The sequence below is a fragment of the Hippocampus comes genome, unplaced genomic scaffold (assembly GCF_001891065.2).
Source record: "Hippocampus comes isolate QL1 unplaced genomic scaffold, H_comes_QL1_v1.1 scaffold76, whole genome shotgun sequence".
In the NCBI taxonomy this organism is placed as follows: Eukaryota; Metazoa; Chordata; class Actinopteri; order Syngnathiformes; family Syngnathidae; genus Hippocampus; species Hippocampus comes.
In genome coordinates, this window is record NW_017805277.1 from 1,933,003 (window position 1) to 1,954,433 (window position 21,431).

Here is a 21,431-nt window from a genome sequence, read left to right on the forward strand (position 1 = left end):
GTAAATCAGCTTTGTGTTACCATAAAGCTGTCTCTCCTCTCTCCTAGCAACGGCCTGCCATTCCCTCGATTTTAGGTGGAATGGTCCTCTTGGTCGGTGTGCACGGCCCCCTCACTCACTCTCTCCTTGTCCTATTTATGGTAATGAGCCATCTGCCCTCTCTGTAACAGCCGCCCAAATAGAGGAGGGGATGAAGGGAGGGGTCTCTGACGGACAAGCGTCTGAGACAAAGACGCTTATCCTGTTGTGTCTGCCTCTGCCCCAGTGGATGCCTTCAGATACAGTACTGACATGGTTAAATGATGATCCATCAGAAATATATGTCGTGGACAAAGCATCAAGGAGGTTTATTTGAATGGAAGAACTGAACCAAATGATTTCAGTGTGCATCTTGATTGTGATACAGTGACCACACCACCACATCGGTAGATATGAAGTTGTGCAGGGTATTTATTTGTAATGTCAGCTCAACAATGACCCCTCCCCAATCTTGCACACACAGTTTTGACTACTGGGCCGAATAATGCCGAGCCAACTCATTATCCTCTGCTGCTGTATGGATTTGTCCCTGTGACTTGGTGACATGATAGCGTTGGTCACATCAGCCAATACAGAGCGTTCAATAGACTTCTGTTGCTACTGGATACTGGATTGGTTACCAAGCCAACACATGTGCTGCACTGTCATAACTCAAGTGGATTAGTCGAGAAGAAGACATGTGTTTCTGCAAGAAGACTGGTGATCCAGTGTGACGTTTACATGGCTTAATAAATATTATTTCCTGGTCTTCCTGGTCATTGCAACGATTCCTAACATTTTATTTTACGGGGATAGCTTTGTCACACACAACACCACAACATCATTCATGCTTCATTAGTTCTCAACTATCGATTTCACAAGAAACGCTTTCTGAGGAGAGGGATTAGATAGAGAAAGGAGTTTTGTACAGTACCAGCATTAAACATAATACCCTCAGCTAACTATTGATTCCTGCCTTTGCAAGGCCAATCACCATTAAAAGAATGAAAAAAAAATTGGTTGCAATCAGGATGTCACGTTTAGGAAATTGATGGTTAGTTTTGACTCAGTGGTGTGAGTCATCAGGGGTATAAAAATGTAACTCAAACAAGTAAATTAATTTTAGACCAGTCTGGAAAGTGTTTTTATAGTGGTCACAAAGAAATAGTATAATGCTGCAAATTAAAATTAATCTGTCATAAAGAATACTCCATCATATGCAACAGTTCTAATACTATTAGCAAATCCACATCTTTTTTTTCAATCGACCATCAATATGGAATGCAATAGGAAGACAAAAACTGAATGATGTGAAGCATCTTCCAAACAATAGACTCTGTCTCTATTGCATGGAGAGCTGGCGATTGTTGATGTGGACCACAGAAACCATGTGACACTCATTTCTCAACAGCTGGAGAGAAGTGAGAGGAGACATCTAGAGGGCAACTAGCGAATTGGAGCCAGCGGTGGTTGTTGGTATTAATAAATACCGTTTCAATGCTTATATTGTCATCATACAATAACCTGAGTCCCTTACAGATTTTTAAAAAATAAATTGAATTACATGGTGGCCTGGTGATCCAGTGGCTAGCGCATCGACCTCACAGTGCAGAGGTACCGGGTTTGATTCCAGCTCCGGACTTCCTGTGTGGAGTTGGCAGTTCTCCCCGTGCCTGCGTGGGTTTTCTCCGGGTACTTCGGTTTCCTCCCGAATTCCAAAAACCTGCATGGCAGGCTGATTGAACACTCTAAATTGTCCCTAGGTGTGAGTGTGAGCGCGGATGGTTGTTTGCCTCTGTGTGCCCTGCGATTGGCTGGCAACCGGTTCAGGGTGTCCCCCGCCACTGCCCGAAGACAGCTGGGATAGGCTCCAGCACCCCCCGCGACCCTTGTGAGGATAAAGCAGTTCAGAAAATGGATGGATGGATGGAAATTGCATTAAAAAGTCAAATTTTATGTGATCACACTCATTTGAACAGATTAATTAATTCATGTTTTGGAAAACGATATGTTAAAGAAGGTACTCAACTACTGCAACATTAAATAGAGTTGGATCTAGTTCTAACAATTTATGGGTTAAAAAAAACAACAACAACAACAAATCAAAAAGTGTCCCGTGAGCAGGCATAACTCTTGTTAAAAGGACATAATTAAGTTTCCTTCCATAAAATACACTAAAGTGAAAAACAACACATTTTAAATAAGTTATCAATCTGAAATTTAATAGCACAAAGTTGAATAACACAGAGTGAATAAGAAACGTACGCTATGTGGTGTAAATAGCTCTTATTTATATGCCATCCACTCAAGCTCAAGAGCACCACCAGTAGGACAACCCACCACCTGTTTCAATACAAGCAGACAGATTGTTTTCCCAATTCACCAGTCGATACCTATCACAAAAAAGCACGAGATTTCAACTTGACATGATCAAATCGATAAACCTTTCAGCAGATTACTGAAAGCGTCACTCACATACAATGTGCCAAAGACTATATTAAGCAAAACAAAAACATATTCCAGCTGACTTTGGGTGAGAAGTGGGGTACACCCTGGACTGGTCACAGACAAGAATTAACACATCAATGCCTATGGACAATATAGAGACTTAAATTAAAATAATCTTGTTTTTTTTTAAGAATGGGCACATGCTTGAGCCGAATTTCAAACCCAGAACATCAGTCCAATGCGCTGCCCAAAAATAAAACGGAAGTGAAACTTACTCTAATCATGTAGGTTTGTGTCTGAAATTGTAATTCAAAAAATTGTGCACAGCAGGGTAAAAACATCAATGTTGATTGATCAACTTTGAGGGGAAGTCAAGTAATTTTTTTTCTTTACAATATATATGTTCAATACCCACTAATCTAATCGCATTATTCTGATTAATATTGCATATGTGGAACATGAATTGGTAGCAAAATATTCCCGTTTTATCTATCTTAGGGGTTGGCCATTTTGCCACTTAATTGTCGACTGAAAATTACATCGGAATTGTTTAAGGCTCAGCAGTCTGAACAATTTATCATTTTGCGACCGAAATCGGCATCTCAGACAAAGCAATTTCGAGATCGTCAAAGCTGCATTTTTTTTTAAAGGGCTCATCCTCGACACTCACCGATCAGTGGCATGATACTGTGGACAGGTCATACTAACCAGCTCTGAACTGGTTTAAAAAAAAGGTTGCATCAACGTCACGCTCTCAACTGTCACCCATACGCAAGTATGCAAGTGTACAAGCGTACACTAGACTTTTCACAGCCCTTTAAAAAATAAATAAATAAAAACACACAGCTTCGACGATCTCAAAATCGCATTGTCTGAGATCGCGATTTCGGTCCCAAAACAATAAAACGTTCAGCCCTTGTGAGCACTGAGCAACTGTGATGTCATTTTCACTCGACAGTAAGTGGCACAATGGCCAACACCCGAGATGGATAAAAGCAGGTGGATTTTGCTGCTTCATTCATCTTCCACAAACAATATGAATCAGAATACCGTGTTTAGACTAGTGGAGGCACATAGAACATATTATTTTAAAGAACATTTTTGAGTTGATTTCCCTTTAAGTGGATAAAAATACAAATATTGATTATTAACAATTAAAACAATGAGAATATGTTCATTTCATCACATGTACTTGTGATGTCTCTGGCCGTGTTCAGGCCAGAGACAGTTGAAATTGGGGTGACCCCAGGCCATCGGGCCACTGTTAATGTGGAACCATGTGTCTGTTTCTTGACAAAATTCTACATAACCTTGTCAAGTCTATTGGTGCGAAACCACCCAATAACATTTGGTACGCCTTAATAATCTCACAAGCAGCATAAACCTTTACAGTGAAAATAATTTGATAAACTATACTGATGAATTATATTTGGCTGTATGAGTACAGCGTAGTACAGTTCTACACAAGGCTACAACAGCTTTGTAAAGGCTCGCTACTTGATTCGACTTTTGTATTAGTATATCTTTGAATTGTGAAGGTTTACTTTAAAACAATCACAATGCCGTTTATCAAGTCACCTTACCTCCAACCAGGAGCCTCACTGAAGCGTTGGCTACAATTTGGGTGTAGTTGGTGCAATCGTAATTGATTGTTTGGGCTGGATGTAAGAGGGCCATGTGACGGGGAGAGGTTGTCCCATGTGATGCGACTGATTCCAGGCGGACGGTGCAAGTCTGTTATGGCTCCTCCTGCTACAGTGGTTAGGCCGAGACATAGCGCCAGCGTAGGGGACCGGGAATAACCCGACCGCCGTGCAATTTTCCTAAACCCACCGCAGAAGATGACAGATCTCGCAATGCTCATGGAAGAGGCCTAGACGATGCGCTCGACGTCGCCTCTTCTGCTGTGAAGGCTTCGACATTTCTTCCGATTAACAACACCCCAAATGAACTCCGTCAGAGCAAGTAACGTTAGCAGAAGACCAAGGCGAGTGTCGAGGCCGCGCCCGGTGCAGCCGGAGAGGAACCACCAGGAAAGAGGTAACCTCGACATCGGTCTAGGAAGCGTTCATGTTGCTTTGTCACTCGGTCAATACTTATTTGTCTGGATATTTATTTAATTGAAGGTGTGTGATCGTCACTGTTGTTTCAGATCTGCAGAATGTCGGTTGTTGTTGAAACGATAGGTACCATATACCAGGCGTATACGTCGGCTTGTGTTGTCAGGCAACGCCGAGGCTTTTGTGTTCTGACCTAGCATTCAGGCCGCTCTTTGTTTTGCTCTAATTTATTTTTTTGCTCTGCGTGGGCATTGATTTGAGTTGACTTGTATTACCGATGTTGGAAGTGTGCTTTCCCACCAACCAACGTTTGTTGTGACGGTAAAATGACGAGCTTGATACGGGGGTTGCTTGTTTCACGACTGGCAAACGTAGGAAATGGTACACAAAGTGGTTGTCGTAGCATACTCAATGAACCCAGTCGTCCCCGATGCTATTATTAGCATGTTTGGCTAACTAGTTGAACCCAGGTGTTTGTTATCAGACCCTTTTTGGTCAATGAAGGAATACAACTTTGGGATTTGATGTTTTAACAACTATGGTTTGACTTAAATTCATCGAAACGCACATTTACTGTAATGGAGTAGAGTACGTGCAGCGGTTGCAAAACGTAAACAAAAGCTGGTTATGGTGTTGTTATAGCTGAAATGCGTTTGATAGAGAAAGAACATACAATTTCGCTAGTGATATGCAGTAGTAATTAGGTGCTAGTGGAAACCATTCACGCCAGCTCTGTTTGGCTGGAGTCATTAAATGATCTCATAAAATATACTGACGGATATTTATTGTCCATTAGAAAATTTTACAAGGTGTGTGCAGGTCGGTCTTTCCAATTCCTACCTGCTTTATCTGAATCTGATTGTTGCATTGTTTTTTGGTGGGGGCTGGCTCATTAGCCTGGGAGTGTCATCTTTGCAACCAGAGCAACAAGCAGACAAGGCTTTGCATCTCCCTTCAGGGGTACCTAACAACCCACCATTGCTTAGCATATAGCACTGGGTGAATGCTCTATTTAGGCTTGATTGAATCCCCTTCTTGATGGGATCTGTATTGGTTTCTGGAGCCTACAAAGTAGGTAATTACAACTTTTTGTAGCTGTGTTCTAATGTGTCTTTTGTGCTGTTGCTGACAAATGTTGCATCATGTACTTGACAGTCTTTGAGACGGTACTTATGTAATGCTCCACCTGTATGCTCTACCTCCATGTAATATGCATATAAATGTTGTGTCACCTGTACTTCATTCATGTCTGTCAATACAAGGGATGTTCCGACCAGGGTTTTATGCTGCCGGTTCTGATCCCAATTATCTATAAGTGAGATCGTCCGAAACAGATTCAGACGACTGCTTAGTTTATTCCACACTCTCCAATCACATGAAAGTTCCACACGACAGCATGATAGTTTTAGTTTGCCCGTCTCTGGTGCAGTGTTAAGGAAAGAGGGAGGGGATGCTAAACTGCACACAGGCTGGTCTGTAGTTGGCTGCAGACTGATTTTTATTTTATTTTATTTTTTGTGATCAGGCACTGATTGATATATGCCGGTCATGTACTTTCCCACGGAAACTGGCCGATTGCTGTCCCATCGGCCGGAGCACCACTAGTCAATATCTTACATATGTGTTTTGTTCAATAGTTTGATTAATCTCTATCTTTACAATTACCAGATGAGGACATTCCTGCAGATATGGTTGCAGAAGAATCTGGTCCAGGAGCTCAGAACAGTCCATACCAACTTAGAAGAAAGTCTCTGCCCAAGAGAACAGTGTGTCCGACAAAGACAAACATGGAGGTACAAGAAATAAGATGACTGTGCATGCCTCATAAACACAACTTTGTGTACAAATGTTTCCTTTGATTTGTTCTTCTCATAGGGTGCTTCCACTTCAACCACAGAAAACTTTGGTCACCGACCAAAGCGACCCAGGGTTTCAGGCAAATGTCAAGATATTCCATGTAACTATGCACACTTTTTGAGTGTACTGTAGTGTTTGTATTGACACTCGAATCAGACGAAAATGCACTTTGAGCAACTGTTTACACTGATTAGTTTTTCCCACATTAACTTGTTTAAACGTGAAAAAAATGAAACAGATTTTGAAAGATTTCATATTGTACAACAGATAATTCAACAACACGAGTGTAAAATCATTGTAGTCTTGAATGAAATCAAACGTGGTGTAGAAAATTGGTGTATAAAGTGAGAAATAGAATCTACCATGTTGGGTTTATTGGGTAGATGTTTTCTAGCATAAGGACATTGTCTTGAACCATTTTCCTTCCACTTCCCCTTCACTCGCACTCAAACTTTGTCCAAATTTCCAACCGTAAAAAACAGAACATTCTAAATCAAACCACCTGAAAGTAAAATTGCATTCAATCAGGCGGAATTACATGAGGGACTCACATGTTTTGATGGAAGGAGTGTTGTTATATTTTCTGAAATGAGACAACCTGACATGCGATGTGACTTCATGTAATTAATAATAATAATAATACATTTTATTTATAAGCGCCTTTCAAGACACCCAAGGACACTTTACAATAAGTATATATGCCTGTTGTTCACTCATAGCCCCAAATATATCCTTTCAGCAGCTCCAGCTGAGCAGTATTTGCAGGAGAAGCTTCCAGACGAGGTGGTGCTCAAGATCTTCTCATACCTACTAGAGCAGGATTTGTGCCGCTCGGCATGCGTGTGCAAGCGCTTCAGCGAGTTGGCAAATGACCCCATCCTCTGGTGAGTCTCTGGTAGTGTGTTACATCATTTAAAGCACTTTTTATGAAGATTTTTTAAACATTGCATCTTTAGGAAATCTGCTTACAAGGATGTGTTTATTTTTTAATAACATTCACACACTTATTTCTGTCATGAATTGTTCTGTTTGCCACACGCTGTCACGATACCAAAGTTCTGACGTACTTTATAGGCGTTTTTTTTTCCCCCTCTAATAGATTTCAGTGTGTATCAATTTTACATGGATTTTTGCGATTTGCCAGCCAGCCCAGTCGCTATCCCTACTGTGTGTTTACGCGTGCGTGCGTTAATTTTACAAATTATTGACTGATCTAAAGTTGAAAATGACTTGTTCTCTTTGACTATGTAATATTAATGATGAACAAACAAACTGTTTTTTTTTTCTACTCTCTTATAATGCAATACAATCCATCTTTATTTATATAGTGCTTTCACAACATCTGCAGTTGTAACGAAGTGCTTTACCGAGCATTCAACCCAAGAAACCAAGAATACAACAGAACACATCACATAAAACATCAACAATAATACAATCGGAACAACTATTCCTATGTATGCCTTTTATAGAGCACGGTTCTAAAGAGTAATGATTTTGGAGGACTTGGACTAGGAATGACTAACAGCTGAAAACAAGCATGTTTTGCCATTTTTATTTGAAGATTGTCTTTGCTATTTGCGAACTGCACAGCACATAGCACGTTTGGGGAGGGTAAAATATGTTTTTGTTGCATTTTATGCAGCGAGGTTTTGCGATGCTATTTTCGTAACTGTAGACTGTGCAGTCCTATGCCATGCCGATAACAATACAATATGGATCTTGTTTCAGGAAAAGACTGTACATGGAGGTTTTTGAGTACACGCGACCCATGATGCATCCAGAGGCAGGGAAGTTCTTCCAAATAAACCCAGAAGAATATGAGCAGCCAAATCCCTGGAAGGAAAGTTTTCAACAGCTGGTACGATATTAATTCATGAGCTTTCAGACCCCTGTGGTTGTCTTTTCTATTTTTTTTGTGTGCTTTATTTAAAGTATTTTAATTTCAGCATAGTAGAACAATGTGATTTTGCAAATGCTGTCCTTATGTCTTTTTCATGGCATCGATGGCCACATTAAATACAACCACACAATGTGAACATTGTCATCTGTAATAGTTTTGACTGACACTGTTAGGGAGTTTCACCCCATGACACAACGCAGAACACATTGTTAAAGAAACGAGAGATGTCCTTTTTATTTCTTACATCTATTTTGAAACATTTTGTCTTTCTTTTGTGCTGGGTTTGGATGGCTAATGTGAAAGGACAACACCACAGGCCATAACTGTGACCTTCCATTTGCAGGGTGTGAAAGGCACGCTGTGTTTAATTTGTCTTCCTTAGGGCTACATTAACCTTGAAGGTTTCCTTGAATCAGTACATTTCTGCAATATTTTCATGATGGCTTCACCCCCACTCATCTTAATACCGTCATCCCTCCCACCCCAAATGTCTTTGTCAGAGTTCGTATTGTGAAGAATGGCTAAGTGTGTGACCATTTGTTTGCAGTATAAAGGCGCGCATGTGAAACCAGGTTTCGCAGAACACTTCTACAGCAATCCTGCAAGGTACAAAGGGAGAGATAACATGTTTGTAAGTGACTTCACACAAACATTTGTTGGTCCTTTTCAATACCGCAAAGATGATCTGACGCCTTTGTTTTTTTTTCCCCCAACCAAGTACTATGACACCATAGAAGATGCTCTTGGAGGAGGTCAGGAGCCGCACTTTGACGGCCTCATATTTGTTCACACTGGTATTTACACAGATGAATGGATCTACATTGAGTCACCGATCACAATGATTGGTGCTGGTATGCGTGTCTTACTTTTCACATTTTGTTTCTTTTTAGCGATTCTGCACTCTAGTTTGACCCTTCTCTGTTTGTAGCTCCTGGCAAAGTGGCAGAGAAAGTCATCATTGAGAATACCAGAGACTCCACGTTTGTGTTCATGGAAGGTTCAGAAGACGCCTACGTCGGTTACATGACCATAAGGGTGAGTTTACATGATTATTATTTATGTGTTGCCTGATCTTAAGAGATGGTGATAATCTGGACTCTTGTGTCCACTGTAGTTTAATCCTGACGATAAATCCGCCCAGCATCATAATGCACACCATTGCTTGGAGATTACTGTCAACTGCAGCCCAATTATTGACCACTGCATCATACGCAGCACTTGCACAGGTATTTAAGGCTTCTAATACTTTGCTCTGCTTCAAGAGTGTGTCTGTACGTTACGTAAATGTTCATCCTGTATTTTTTTTTTCTCCCCCAGTGGGGTCAGCGGTGTGCGTTAGTGGCCAGGGTGCTTGTCCCACAATCAAGCACTGTAACATCAGTGACTGTGAAAATGTTGGGCTTTACATCACCGACCATGCCCAGGTACTATGCCCCTTCATTCACACAAGTCTGAGAATGAACATTTCAGAAAAGTATTTCATGTTTTTCCAGGGAATATATGAGGACAACGAGATCTCAAACAATGCTCTGGCTGGTATCTGGGTGAAAAACCATGGCAACCCAATCATCAGAAGGAATCACATTCACCATGGCAGAGATGTCGGCGTTTTTACATTCGACCACGGCATGGTAAGTTTTCAAACAACAAATCCCAGTAAGTAGTGTTTTCCTGCAATTACGGCACTGTGGTTTGTCAAAATCCCTTTTCTGGTCTGTTTCCAGGGTTACTTTGAGAGCTGCAACATCCACAGGAACCGCATCGCCGGGTTTGAGGTGAAGGCGTACGCCAATCCGACAGTGGTGCGCTGTGAGATCCATCATGGCCAGACGGGGGGCATCTACGTGCATGAAAAGGGCCGCGGACAGTTCATTGAAAATAAAATCTATGCCAATAACTTTGCCGGAGTGTGGATCACCTCTAACAGCGACCCAACAATACGGTCAGCATGCCCCCCCCAATGTCAAAATGCTTACGTATGCATCTGCTTGTGCCCTTTATGCTGAAATGTGCTGTTTCAATGCAGGGGAAATGCTATATTCAATGGCAACCAAGGTGGAGTGTATATTTTTGGTGATGGCCGAGGTCTCATTGAAGGAAACGACATCTATGGAAATGCCTTGGCTGGGATACAGATCAGGACAAATAGTTGCCCTATTGTCAGACACAATAAGATCCACGACGGTCAGCATGGTGGCATTTATGTGGTGAGATTGCAGTTTAGATGAAATCCATTAAGTTTGAACATTTCTTATCTTTTAAATGTATGTGCAATTTTTAATGAGGCACCTGTCTTTTTTTTTTTTTCCCGTCACACAGCATGAGAAGGGACAAGGTGTCATCGAGGAGAATGAAGTGTACAGCAACACGCTGGCTGGAGTGTGGGTCACAACAGGCAGCACGCCGGTACTGCGGAGGAACAGGATACACAGCGGCAAGCAGGTATGATTACAACCTGTATTACATTGGGTTTCCACTGGGCCAAAGTCTTTGATTTGAGAAAAAAAATAATTAAGGCTTTAAAGTTTCAAACTCACAGAATATTGTCTTGAATCATTTTTATTTGGTGTTAAATTATATTCATATAGCATGTCTGAAATAAAACTCTCCCACATCATATTTGAATATTTTCCAACCATACAAGCAAAGAACCCAACAAAGCAACCAATTAGCCGTCACATTATTAGCGAGTGCCTGTTAAGTGTCCAGGGAATACCGACATCACATAGCAAGGGCAAAGTGAGAAACCTAAACCAGCTGATAGAATAAACTCTGCTGTTATTTTTATTAACACAACGGCACAGTAAATGGCATGAGTTGTTTTAAAGGGACAAGCTTGTGCTGGATTTGCCACATTCATACAGAGGGTTTCTTTTTTTTTTTTTAGTTATTCAGCCGTTAAAATGTACTGGTAACTAGACATGAAATGGTCTGATCAGAATATTCAGATTCATCACCATCTTTCATTGGGACAGGTCGGGGTCTACTTTTATGACAATGGCCATGGTGTTTTGGAAGACAATGACATTTACAATCACATGTATTCTGGAGTTCAAATAAGGTTTGTATGAGGATCATTGTTTCACATTACTTTGGTCCACGCAGACCTAAAATTTGTTGTCGAAGTGAGCTTGTGTCCCAATTGTGCCCTCTCTCCCATCACTAGAACTGGCAGCAATCCCAAAATCCGGCGGAACAAAATATGGGGAGGTCAGAATGGTGGCATTTTGGTTTACAACTCAGGTGAGTAGTGGACTTAATCTTTTTAATTCTTATTATTTTATTTATTTTTTTAATGGTATGATGACCCAAATTTCTTTGAAATTGAAACGGTTTGTTTTGCAGGCCTGGGCTTTATCGAGGACAATGAGATCTTTGACAATGCAATGGCAGGAGTGTGGATTAAGACAGACAGCAACCCAACCCTGCGAAGGAATAAGATCCATGATGGGCGAGATGGCGGAATCTGCATATTTAATGGCGGAAGAGGTAACTATGTTGACATGAATCGCTGTTGTTGGACTATTGAATACGATAAACCCCTGCCCACTCACAAATTCACCTATTTAGTCTCTCTCCCCCGCACACACCGTGAATTTATTGCACAGGAAAAGATGCATGAAAAGAGTGAAATTGTCATGGTGTTCATTCAGGGACGGAACATTCGTATCAGTTTAGCTTTGCGCTCAGTATTTTGTGGCACAATGGAGGTATATTCTTAGTAAGGAGAGCAGAACGTTTACATGAAGACAAACAACTCAGACTGGAGAGAAATGAAAGTCGTATTTGCCAGGCTGGTCAAATTGGCTTTCAAATCTTGTGAGTCGTTGTTTTCAGGTGCTCTCATTTTTTGACTGGCTCATATTTCACTGAAAACAACTGGGAGGCTGCAGTTGTGAGATAATGTATGTGTTTTAGTCTGCTGCTGTTTCATTCTACTCTCGCTTTATTTATGTATGTATTATAATTATAAAAATATTTTTTTTGACACAAAGTTGCTGTGGTTAGATGTCAGTTATTTTTTTAATGTACTTACTGGAATTTCTTTTCCATTTACAAAGATAATTGTGGAATAACAGTAGCTTTCTTTGGTATTTTAAAATGGATGTAAATTGCCATTCGTGTCTTCCTTCAGGTTTGCTTGAAGAAAATGACATCTTCAGAAATGCCCAGGCAGGCGTCCTCATCAGCACCAACAGTCACCCCGTCTTGAGGAAAAATAGAATATTTGACGGCTTTGCCGCAGGTCAGTTCACCTGAAATCCAGAATTGAGTGTAATTACAGAGCGTTAAAAAAAGACAACGTATAGCTGAACCCCATTTGTTTTCACCAGGTATCGAGATCACCAATCATGCCACAGCGACTTTAGAGGGCAATCAGATCTTCAATAATCGCTTCGGAGGGCTTTTTCTTGCATCTGGTGTCAACGTTACGATGAAAGGTACTAGCTTGACAAACTTTCGGCCAACTGTTATCAAATGACAATTGTAATTTTTGTTGTCCTGCAGATAACAAAATAATGAACAATCAAGATGCCATTGAAAAAGCTGTGAGCAGAGGTCAGTGCCTGTACAAGATTTCAAGTTACACCAGCTATCCAATGCACGATTTTTACAGGTAATTTCATGTTAAGAGAACCAGATAACAATGTCACTCGCTGTTTTTGTTTTGTTGACTTTTCACGGCTCCCATTTGGCTCGCCACAGGTGCCACACCTGTAACACAACAGACCGCAACGCCATCTGTGTGAACTGCATCAAAAAGTGCCACCAGGGACACGATGTGGAGTTCATCAGACACGATCGGTCAGTGCGCCCAACACATTTTGGACCTTGAATACTCTTTGAGACGCACCCCTTTGTATTAAAACAGCAGCTTTCAGATTGAATAGATAAACAATGCTTCCCTCTATTCAGTCAGTGTGATTTTCATCCTTTTCCCCATCTCATCACTCATAGGTTTTTCTGTGACTGTGGGGCAGGGACACTGTCAAATCCTTGTACATTAGCCGGAGAGCCGACACACGACACAGACACCCTCTACGACTCTGCGCCTCCTATAGAGTCCAATACGCTGCAGCACAACTGAGCCCCAGATCATGAGTCCAGTCGCGCCTCAGCAGTAATGGATGCTCGGGACCGCAGTGGAGGAAGAGGAAACTGAAATTTAAATAGACTCTTGCAGAGCATTTACAATGGAAAAAAAAAAGAGACTTGGACATAAAATATGCCTAGCTTTTCTGTTTCTTTATTTTATAATTAAAAAAAAAAGTGACATCAATTGAAATGATGCAGAGGGAGTTTGTGGGCATGTCGGGTTGCCCAAATGAGGGACTATGACAACTGGGGGAGTGGATCACCACATTGGAGAAGAAAAAAAGGGCGGTCATGTAGAAACTTGGCAAAGAGAGACGTTTTGGTGGAGTAAATCACCCTCAAGGCCACAATGCTTCCATCGCTGGGTGACCGAGCTGCTCGTACCATCCGTATGAGAATATATGAACTAGCACTTCCGCCCCCCCAAACATCCAACTCAACTGTTTGATTTTAATGCTTTTTGTGTAGTTTTGTATTTTCATGCAAAAATTTTACTGTACTTGAATGTTTTTATTTTATTAAATGTGTTTTTTTTTTGTTTGTTATTGTACCCCAGAATTGCTGTAATTATACTCATGTCGCAGTATCTAACTTCTTTCTGTGAAAGAGATCTGAGAAATGAGAGGGAAACACTAAGCAGTTTCTCCTGCAACGCTGTCATATTTGCAACACAGACTGAAATGGACTTTCATAAGACTTCTCTTTCTTCACACCAATGTATTCAAAATGCATAAACGTATGCATAAAGCAAACAAGTCAGCTCTCTTCTCTTGACCCACACATGGCTGGTTGACCGCTATTGCCATGAATCTCGTGGCATTTACATGCCCAAAAATCCCAACTATTACACCTTGTCGTTTAACTGCTTCATTGTTTCCATTTAATTGAGCCCCAGGTCTTGTGAAATCCCTTTCAGTTTTTCCCCCCACATTTATCAGTGTTGCAGGAAAACTTAGTAGGCTTTTTACTCCATTGAAGACCAGTATCTTCATACAGCACTCTATAATTTCATTATCCCTCCCCCACTTCATGTGTACTGGTGATTGTGGGTTCTAATTCAGACTGAAATGTATGCATGTATCATAACATCTAGACTTAATATATTGTGAAGTATTCAATAACCGTTATGTAGGCACTAGCTTGAATTAAAAGGGTTTAATTTCCTAGGTGAACATTGTCTTTTTGTTTTTTTTAATAAACTTTATTAGATCACAGTAAGTAGTATTTTCTCCTGCAGTACAAAACAAAGTATGCACTAGAACTAGGCCCTTCACACTGCACCTGGGTCAAGTGGTGTGTTTGATATGTGTGAGCGCTATGTCTCAAAATAATACAGTGTCAGAAAAGTGACATGACTGCAGATGCAAATGTGATCAAAGCATAACCGTGCACATTGAGTGCGGGATTGTAGTGTGACATAACTATGCCTAACACAGGTTTCCAAATTACATGGCTTGGATCATCTGAACAAGTGCATTGAAATGGGTCTTATCCTGCGTGGTGTCTTCAGCAAACTGGCAGAGCTTCCTGTTAAGAGTAGAGAAGTTGTCACAGTGAGCTGGGCAACGACAACTTCAAGAAAAAAAAACCCCCAAAACATCACACTAAGAACTTACTTGAAGAGTCTGCGGCTCATGGTGCTCTTCTCAAACTCTCTGGCCTTTCTGTGCCCCGACTGGATGACCATTTCTGGCAGGCTGGCAAGTCGAGCAGCGTTGAAGCCATAGCTCTTGGGACACGCCCCAGAAATGAACTTGTAGAGGAATGTGATGGTTTCTTGGCTTGGATCCTCGCACTCGTTTTCCACCATGCATGCCTGAATGAGATGCATTGCAAAGCTCTTACTGTTTATGCAAGTTGCTGAAAATGTACACTATTCTACATGCTCCATTTGGGCAGCAACCAGGAAACAATAGCCTTCAACATCACATTCAAAGGAGAATTCTTTTACATCTGTCCTCAGTTTATGATGCTCTACATTTATGGCATTTCAACCTTACAAATGCCACACGGTAAGACTGTTTGTTTTCAATTTATGGGCTAAACATGTTTTTTTTATACAAACATAGTATTTGCAGCTTAATTACTGTTTTAGTGTAGATTAGTGATAGCCTAATTCATTCATAAAAATTCAACCGAAGACCCTCTACAGATTACAAGTGAATGTCACAAATGACATGCTCACCATGTGGCCGAGGCGCACCGCTGGATTGTTGGCGTAGTCTTCCACCAGGGAGTGGTAGTGTGTAGAGAAGAGTGTGCGACAGCAGATATTTTCAGCAAGTTCCTTCACAACAGCACAGGCGATGGCTGTGCCGTCATATGTGGCCGTGCCCCTTCCTGTTCACAGTTCACAACTGAATGCTTCCACAAACGCATGCAAAAACTAAAGCATCACGACGAGTGAATGTGTACCCAATTCATCCAGAAGCACAAGTGAGTCTTTGGTGGCATGGTGCAGAATACACGCAGTCTCGCTCAACTCAACAAAGAAGGTGCTTTCTCCTATAGCGGACAAGGGGATTAATAGAAGCTCAGACAGCGGAAGCGCAGAAATGTCTCCTGGTTTTGAAACTTTACCGGCCATGATACGATCCGAAGCGCCGAGCCGAGTGAAGATTCGATCGACTGGCGTGAAGTGCAGACTCTCAGCCGGTACGAAGCAACCCAGCTGAGCGAGCACAATCACAAGTCCGCACTGCGGCAAAGGACAGATGCATACTTTTTGTCATTCTGTCAGGCAACAACATTCACAGAAAAACACCTGCATTACACGAGAACATTGGCGCTGAACAATTAATCAAATTCAATTTGGCAACGCAACGTAGTTAAAAGTAGTTGCAATTTAACAACTATAACTTAAGTACCGCTAGATACAGTACATAAATTTTCTCTCAAATGTCTTTGCGGTGCATTTGCCTTTATTTTGGCATTATAAACTATAAGACCAAAACATTCATTAATCTATTTCTTGAATTTGTATGAAGATGAAAATTATATTCTCCAGTCACATTTGACAAGGGATTACAATTGAATGAGAGGCATAACTATGGATATCAAGAGACAAAAAGTGGATAGAGCATATGCAACAAGTCGATATCAAACAGCGTAGTGTCACATAATTTCCCGCGTGCAGCCACGAGTGGCCCACCTGTCTCATGAGTGTGGACTTTCCGCCCATATTGGGCCCTGTGACGAGGACACAGGAGGCATGACTTTTTTGCTCTTCGCCGTCCTCACTGCCACTGGGGCAGCCGATGTAGATGTCATTAGGGATGAAGTCATCGCCAAAAAACGTCTTGGTGACACAGGGGTGACGAGAACCGGCGAGCTTGAGGAAGGGTGCTACTTGCTCATCGCCATCTGGGAGAACAACCTGCGGCCTAGTCATTGGTCCACCTCCGCCCTGGCTGTAGCGTGATAAGGCCAGCAGAACATCTGGAAACAAATTACTTTTAGATTAGTTAAAAATCAAAACTCAGTTCATCACTGTAGTCAAACCTCACGCATGAGCTTAATTTGTGATGGGTGATATGATTGGTCGTTGTCTGAGCCCTGAGCAACCGTGATGTCATTTTCAGTCGACAGCCAGTGGGAAAATGGCTGCCCCCTAAGATGGACAAAAGGGGTAGATTTTGCTGCTTAATTCATATTCCGCAAATTTAGTCAGAATGCCATGTTTAGACTTAGCGGGGGGCGCATAGAACACATTATTGTCAAGAAAAGGTTTGACTTAACTTCCGCTTGAAGCAGAATTTGTTTTGCTTGTGTGCAGTGTCTTGTAACGATGCTGTGGAAATCAAATAAATGTTTATACCAAGCACAGCCATGCACTCCACCGCAGTTTTCCAGTTGCTGTAGTTCTTGTCAAAGTTGTAGAAGAGCCTCCTCATGCAATCTTTCAGGGCAGCATCTCTCTTCTCCTCAAATCCTTGTAACTCGGAAAACAGCTGATCAGACTCCGTCGTCACGTAACGTTTGCAGCCTTTCTTTGTGGACTTCACCTCATATTCCTCTGGAATATTCCTCTCAGAGACGCTGTCGGGCACCTCCATTTGGAAGCGATTTCGCCCGGTGCCCCAGTACGCCATGTTCTTGCAACCGAGTCTCTTTTTCTGTCGGTCTAGATAATCCTGTAGCTTTTGATTGCAATTTTGGATGCCGACCAGGGCCTGGTCATATTCTGGGTCGAAGCCCTTCTTCGGAGTAATGACACCGGTGTTACGAGCTTTCTGGTGGTCGAAAGCCGTCTCCCAGCGCTTGAGTTCAGCCGAGAGGTCAGGAAAGAGACCGCCACTGTCACTTTGAAGACTGACCACTTGGCAAAGTAATTTGGACTGAAAGTCGCCAGTAACTGATGCAAAGACATTGACAATCTCCTGCATCGTTTGGAAACCTTCGAGCGCAGACAGAAAGTCTGCTATTTTCCTCTTGCTGTAGGTGACGTCCTCATAGAGGACCGCCCTGCTGTCCGGGTGGTTCTGACCCTTCAGTGGTGTGCCAATGCTGTGAATTTTACTCAGGAGGCGCTCCAAATCTGGGAGTTTCTTCAGCAGGTCAGAAACTTCGGACACTTGCGCTTGAGCAGCCATCAGGTCTTCCAGCGCATCCAGTCTATCCCTGATGGATGTTGGGTTACACAGAGGAGCACAGAGCCACTGCTTGAGCAGCCGTTTTCCAAAGGGGCTGGAGCAGGTGTCCAGACGCTCGAGCAGCGTTCCTTCCGTACCTCCAGAACCGTTCTGAAAGATCTCAAGGTTTGCCAGAGTCACTCCATCCAAGACCATGCGCTGGCGAGTCTGAGCAAAGAAACTTTTCCGTCCGTCAGCTTTGTCCATTTCAACGTCGACAGGGGTGTATTCTTCAAAATTGGCCATGGAGAGGAGCTCCTGGTCCACGAGACACTTTTTCAAGTAGAAGATGCATCCACCCAATGAGGAGAGTGCCAGCTCGTAGCCATCCTTGGGGGTAAGACCGAGCGAATCACTCTCGGAGGTCATTTTTTTAAGAACAGCTGGGAGAAAACCTCTCCCTGTCCCCTGGTCCTTGCCCGCACTCTCTCGAAAGTAGTCTTCCTCTGAAAGATTTTTCAGAGTGTTCTGAGCATCCCAGAATTGAGTGCTTGCATTCAGTCCCTCCTGCAGCGCCGAGGAGAGAGAAGCCTTAAGTATTTTGCGCGTTTCGACGGATGGGTTCCCCTTTTCGAAAAGCACTTCAGCGGGCGCAAAGTGTGCTATCAGGGTGCGTAGACGTGAACAGTGTCGGTCGTCTGGAAACTGACCAACATGGAAGCAGCCAACAGAGGTATCGACAAAGCAGACTCCGTAAGTGCGGCAGCAACCCCCCTTTCCTTCATCTTCGGGTTTCTCCTTTAAACTGAGCAAAAACTTGCTCTGACTCTCAGTCGGGGTACCGTCTAACACGCTGTAGGTTTGGGTGCCTCGCGTTATGATCCTGCACACTTCTCTTTTCACAACACGGTCAAACTTGGTGGGTTTGAGCAGAGTCTTACACCGTGCTTCCATCATTTCTGGGGTTTCGGTCTGCTCCACACGTGCCACCTTGTAGCCCTTCTGGACCAGTACGTCTGAGAAGCGCGCGAACCCAATTTCTGGAAAGCCAGAGTGTGCCCAGGTCCCTTTCATAAAAGTCAATCCAAGCTCATTGACTCCGATCACGGCATCCATGTGGTAGAGTTCGTAGAACTTCCCAACCTTATAGAAAATAACAGTGTCGAACATCTGGGATTTGATCATCCACCACTGACGTATACCAGGAGTGTTTCGGTTGTTGAAGTCTTCCGGCACATACAGGGTGGTCGGATCATACCCGTCATCCGTCACTTTGCGCCTTTGGCCATCTTTCCTCTTGTGATCCTGCAACCACTCCAGCTTCTCGTGGTCCCAAATTGTGGATCCTCCACCAGTACCTGACCCAGTAGCCTGGCTTTCAAAGCTGTCAGGGGCTGAAAAGGCGGACAAACGAGATTTTGTGTTGACAGATAGAGATGCTAGAGGTCTTTTCGGTGCACTGGAAGGGGTGCTGATTATCTTTGGCTTTGCTGATGCAGGCTTGTCCACGGACCGTTTACGTTTTACAGGCTTAACTGGGCTTTCCGCTTCAGACTCTTGTGTGCTCTCTGCTTCTTCGACCTCGCTGCTCACCGTAGCCTCTTCCTCTTCATCCTCGCTGCTGCTCGAGGCTTGCTCAGGTTTAAATTCATCATCAGATCCCTCACTATCTGAGGCCACGACGATGCGGCGTCGCTTGGCTTTATTTCCCTTCGACCGGGATGGACGTGGACCGACCCTGGATGATTTTACTTCCTCATTCTTCTCTTGATCCTCATCGCTGACCTCATCATCAATCATTGTCGGTTTATCGAGCTGATAACATAAATTAAAAAAGTACACATTATTAAATTGAAAGCATGGGATGGTTGTTACTTTACCGTTAGCCTATTTACATCCAATTGGACAACAAATTAAATAAGATTGCGTCACCTCCATTTCTTCTTCTTCTTCGTCATCCGATGGATCTGTGCAGTGAGGCATTTTTAATCGTTTTTCTGGGCTATCGAACAAGACTTTGTCCGCAAGTTCCATTGCATGGTGGATTTCAGGCTTCCCACTGAAAAACAACCCTCCGGTTTTAGCGTCACTATTGTCCGAGCCTGCAACACAAATGATAAAACAACTCACATCAATGACAGCTGGCAAGTTTAGCTAGAGGACTTAAACGGAGATTTAAAAAATGTCCAACCTCGGTACTCTCGGACGTATTTGGTGCTGACCCATCCCCGTGTGGGTGGTTCATCAAAAAAATGGACATGTAAACGTTGGGCTCGACCGCGGCCTCGCATCTGCTGTCCAGTCAGCGGTTGAGGTACCACCATGCATGGCCACCATGGATGCCCCTCCAACTTTGTCCAAACAAGAGAGCCAGCACTGAATGAGCATGTGAAGCTCCTGAAAGCAAAAATGAAATCCAACAATAATGCCAAATCAGACGTTTGTGTGTCATTCGGTGTGGTTCACTGCAGACGTTTATTCCTGAAAAATACATCAATAACCATGACGGGGGGGGGGGGAATGATTATAAAACATACCCCTTAGCCATGCCATCAACCTGTTATTTGGCATCTCTCATACAATGTAAGACATATCAACATTGTGGTTGATGCTATTTTTTATTTTTAAACGATAAATTGGTAACAGACTTCTGGTCATTTAGCATTCAAACTGGAGAAATACATAATCTTTGCATTTGTTTCTAATCTATTACTTGAATGTCAAGGAACGTTATTTTACATCACTTACACCATTCATTAGCAACTATAGCAAGGGGGCGGGGGGGGGGCTAAATACAGTTTGTGCACAAATTATCCAGGAATTAGGCAGAGCCAATAAAGAATAGCAAGATTAACTCACGCGTCTTTTGGTGTTGACGCCTTGTCGCCGAATAGTTTGTTGAATCCTCCTTTCGCATTCTTAACGACACTTTTTGATTTGACTTTGGTGGCCTTGCTCGGGGGTAGTTTAGCTTCTTCTTTAGGAGACGAATTGGACTTGTCGATGGAGGACGGCAAATCGGCCTCTACCGGGTGTGCACTGGGCTTCGGTTTGGACACCGGCGGCGGAGACTTTGAGAAGAAATTGAGAAGTGAGCTTTGCTTCGCCATGAAGAACCTCCACCGTGACAAGTTACAAATTTAGCTGTTGCTAAGTTCAGCTCCCTACGCCATGAACACGCAGCACGAGCAGCCCGTGTTCGCGGGGAAACACACGCGCGTCAAGAGGAAGGCGCGGCTACAACCATTGTCATCCAATGACAAACGAGAACTGGGGAACTCGGATGTCACGTGGTCCAAACATCACGGTCACCCAGAAATGACGTGGTCTTAAACTCGGAACCAGGAAGAGCGCCTGGTTTGACAAAAGTGGTCACAAATGCAAATTGCAAGCATGGCGTCTGTCATCTGACGTCTGGAAAAGAAAGTCAACAAAATAATTTTCCACCTAGAAATATCAAAACCACGACAAAAGCATTAT

General features: G+C 42.8%; 2 protein-coding genes across 4 annotated transcripts; one reads left to right on the forward strand and one right to left on the reverse strand.

The window, feature by feature from the left end:
* The first annotated feature begins 4,108 nt into the window (after positions 1-4,108).
* Positions 4,109-14,102, forward strand: fbxo11a (F-box protein 11a). Of its 3 annotated transcripts, none has more exons than XR_002168317.1 (22): positions 4,109-4,506; positions 6,195-6,319; positions 6,402-6,483; positions 7,123-7,267; positions 8,112-8,241; positions 8,831-8,914; positions 9,002-9,134; positions 9,212-9,318; positions 9,398-9,509; positions 9,601-9,707; positions 9,777-9,914; positions 10,008-10,225; positions 10,310-10,490; positions 10,603-10,725; positions 11,259-11,344; positions 11,450-11,526; positions 11,629-11,772; positions 12,419-12,529; positions 12,618-12,725; positions 12,793-12,843; positions 12,991-13,089; positions 13,243-13,355. XR_002168317.1 is itself a non-coding variant. In XM_019870608.1 (22 exons), the coding sequence occupies exons 1-22, from the start codon at positions 4,413-4,415 to the stop codon at positions 13,370-13,372; spliced, it is 2,640 nt and encodes an 879-aa protein (XP_019726167.1). In that variant the 5' UTR covers positions 4,116-4,412; the 3' UTR covers positions 13,373-14,102. The 3 variants fall into 3 exon arrangements, 2 of the variants coding, with proteins under 2 accessions (XP_019726167.1, XP_019726166.1); XM_019870608.1 differs by having other exon boundaries at positions 4,116-4,506; positions 7,126-7,267; positions 12,793-12,901; positions 13,243-14,102; XM_019870607.1 differs by having other exon boundaries at positions 4,119-4,506; positions 12,793-12,901; positions 13,243-14,102.
* A 418-nt stretch (positions 14,103-14,520) lies between these two features.
* msh6 (mutS homolog 6 (E. coli)) lies at positions 14,521-21,180 on the reverse strand. Its single transcript, XM_019870606.1, has 10 exons — positions 20,811-21,180; positions 20,143-20,348; positions 19,884-20,053; positions 17,198-19,766; positions 16,532-16,818; positions 15,961-16,078; positions 15,796-15,885; positions 15,566-15,720; positions 14,997-15,196; positions 14,521-14,907 (listed from the first exon to the last, which is right to left on the reverse strand). Exons 1-10 carry the CDS (start codon positions 21,059-21,061, stop codon positions 14,826-14,828), a joined length of 4,128 nt encoding a protein of 1,375 aa, XP_019726165.1. The 5' UTR covers positions 21,062-21,180; the 3' UTR covers positions 14,521-14,825.
* Between the last annotated feature and the right edge of the window lie 251 nt (positions 21,181-21,431).

What these genes read in the sequence shown, in the direction of transcription:
- fbxo11a (XM_019870607.1), top strand. Translation starts at nt 4,413, where the DNA reads ATGAACTCCGTCAGAGCAAGTAACGTTAGCAGAAGACCAAGGCGAGTG. An exon ending in CGACAAAGACAAACATGGAG is followed by an intron (nt 6,320 to 6,401) that starts GTACAAGAAATA and finishes TTCTTCTCATAG; the next exon opens with GGTGCTTCCACTTCAACCAC. An exon ending in CATTTTGGTTTACAACTCAG is followed by an intron (nt 11,527 to 11,628) that starts GTGAGTAGTGGA and finishes TTTGTTTTGCAG; the next exon opens with GCCTGGGCTTTATCGAGGAC.
- msh6 (XM_019870606.1), bottom strand. Translation starts at nt 21,061, where the DNA reads ATGGCGAAGCAAAGCTCACTTCTCAATTTCTTCTCAAAGTCTCCGCCG. An exon ending in ATACGTCCGAGAGTACCGAG is followed by an intron (nt 20,054 to 20,142) that starts GTTGGACATTTT and finishes TTTGTGTTGCAG; the next exon opens with GCTCGGACAATAGTGACGCT. An exon ending in TGTGCTTCTGGATGAATTGG is followed by an intron (nt 15,721 to 15,795) that starts GTACACATTCAC and finishes AACTGTGAACAG; the next exon opens with GAAGGGGCACGGCCACATAT.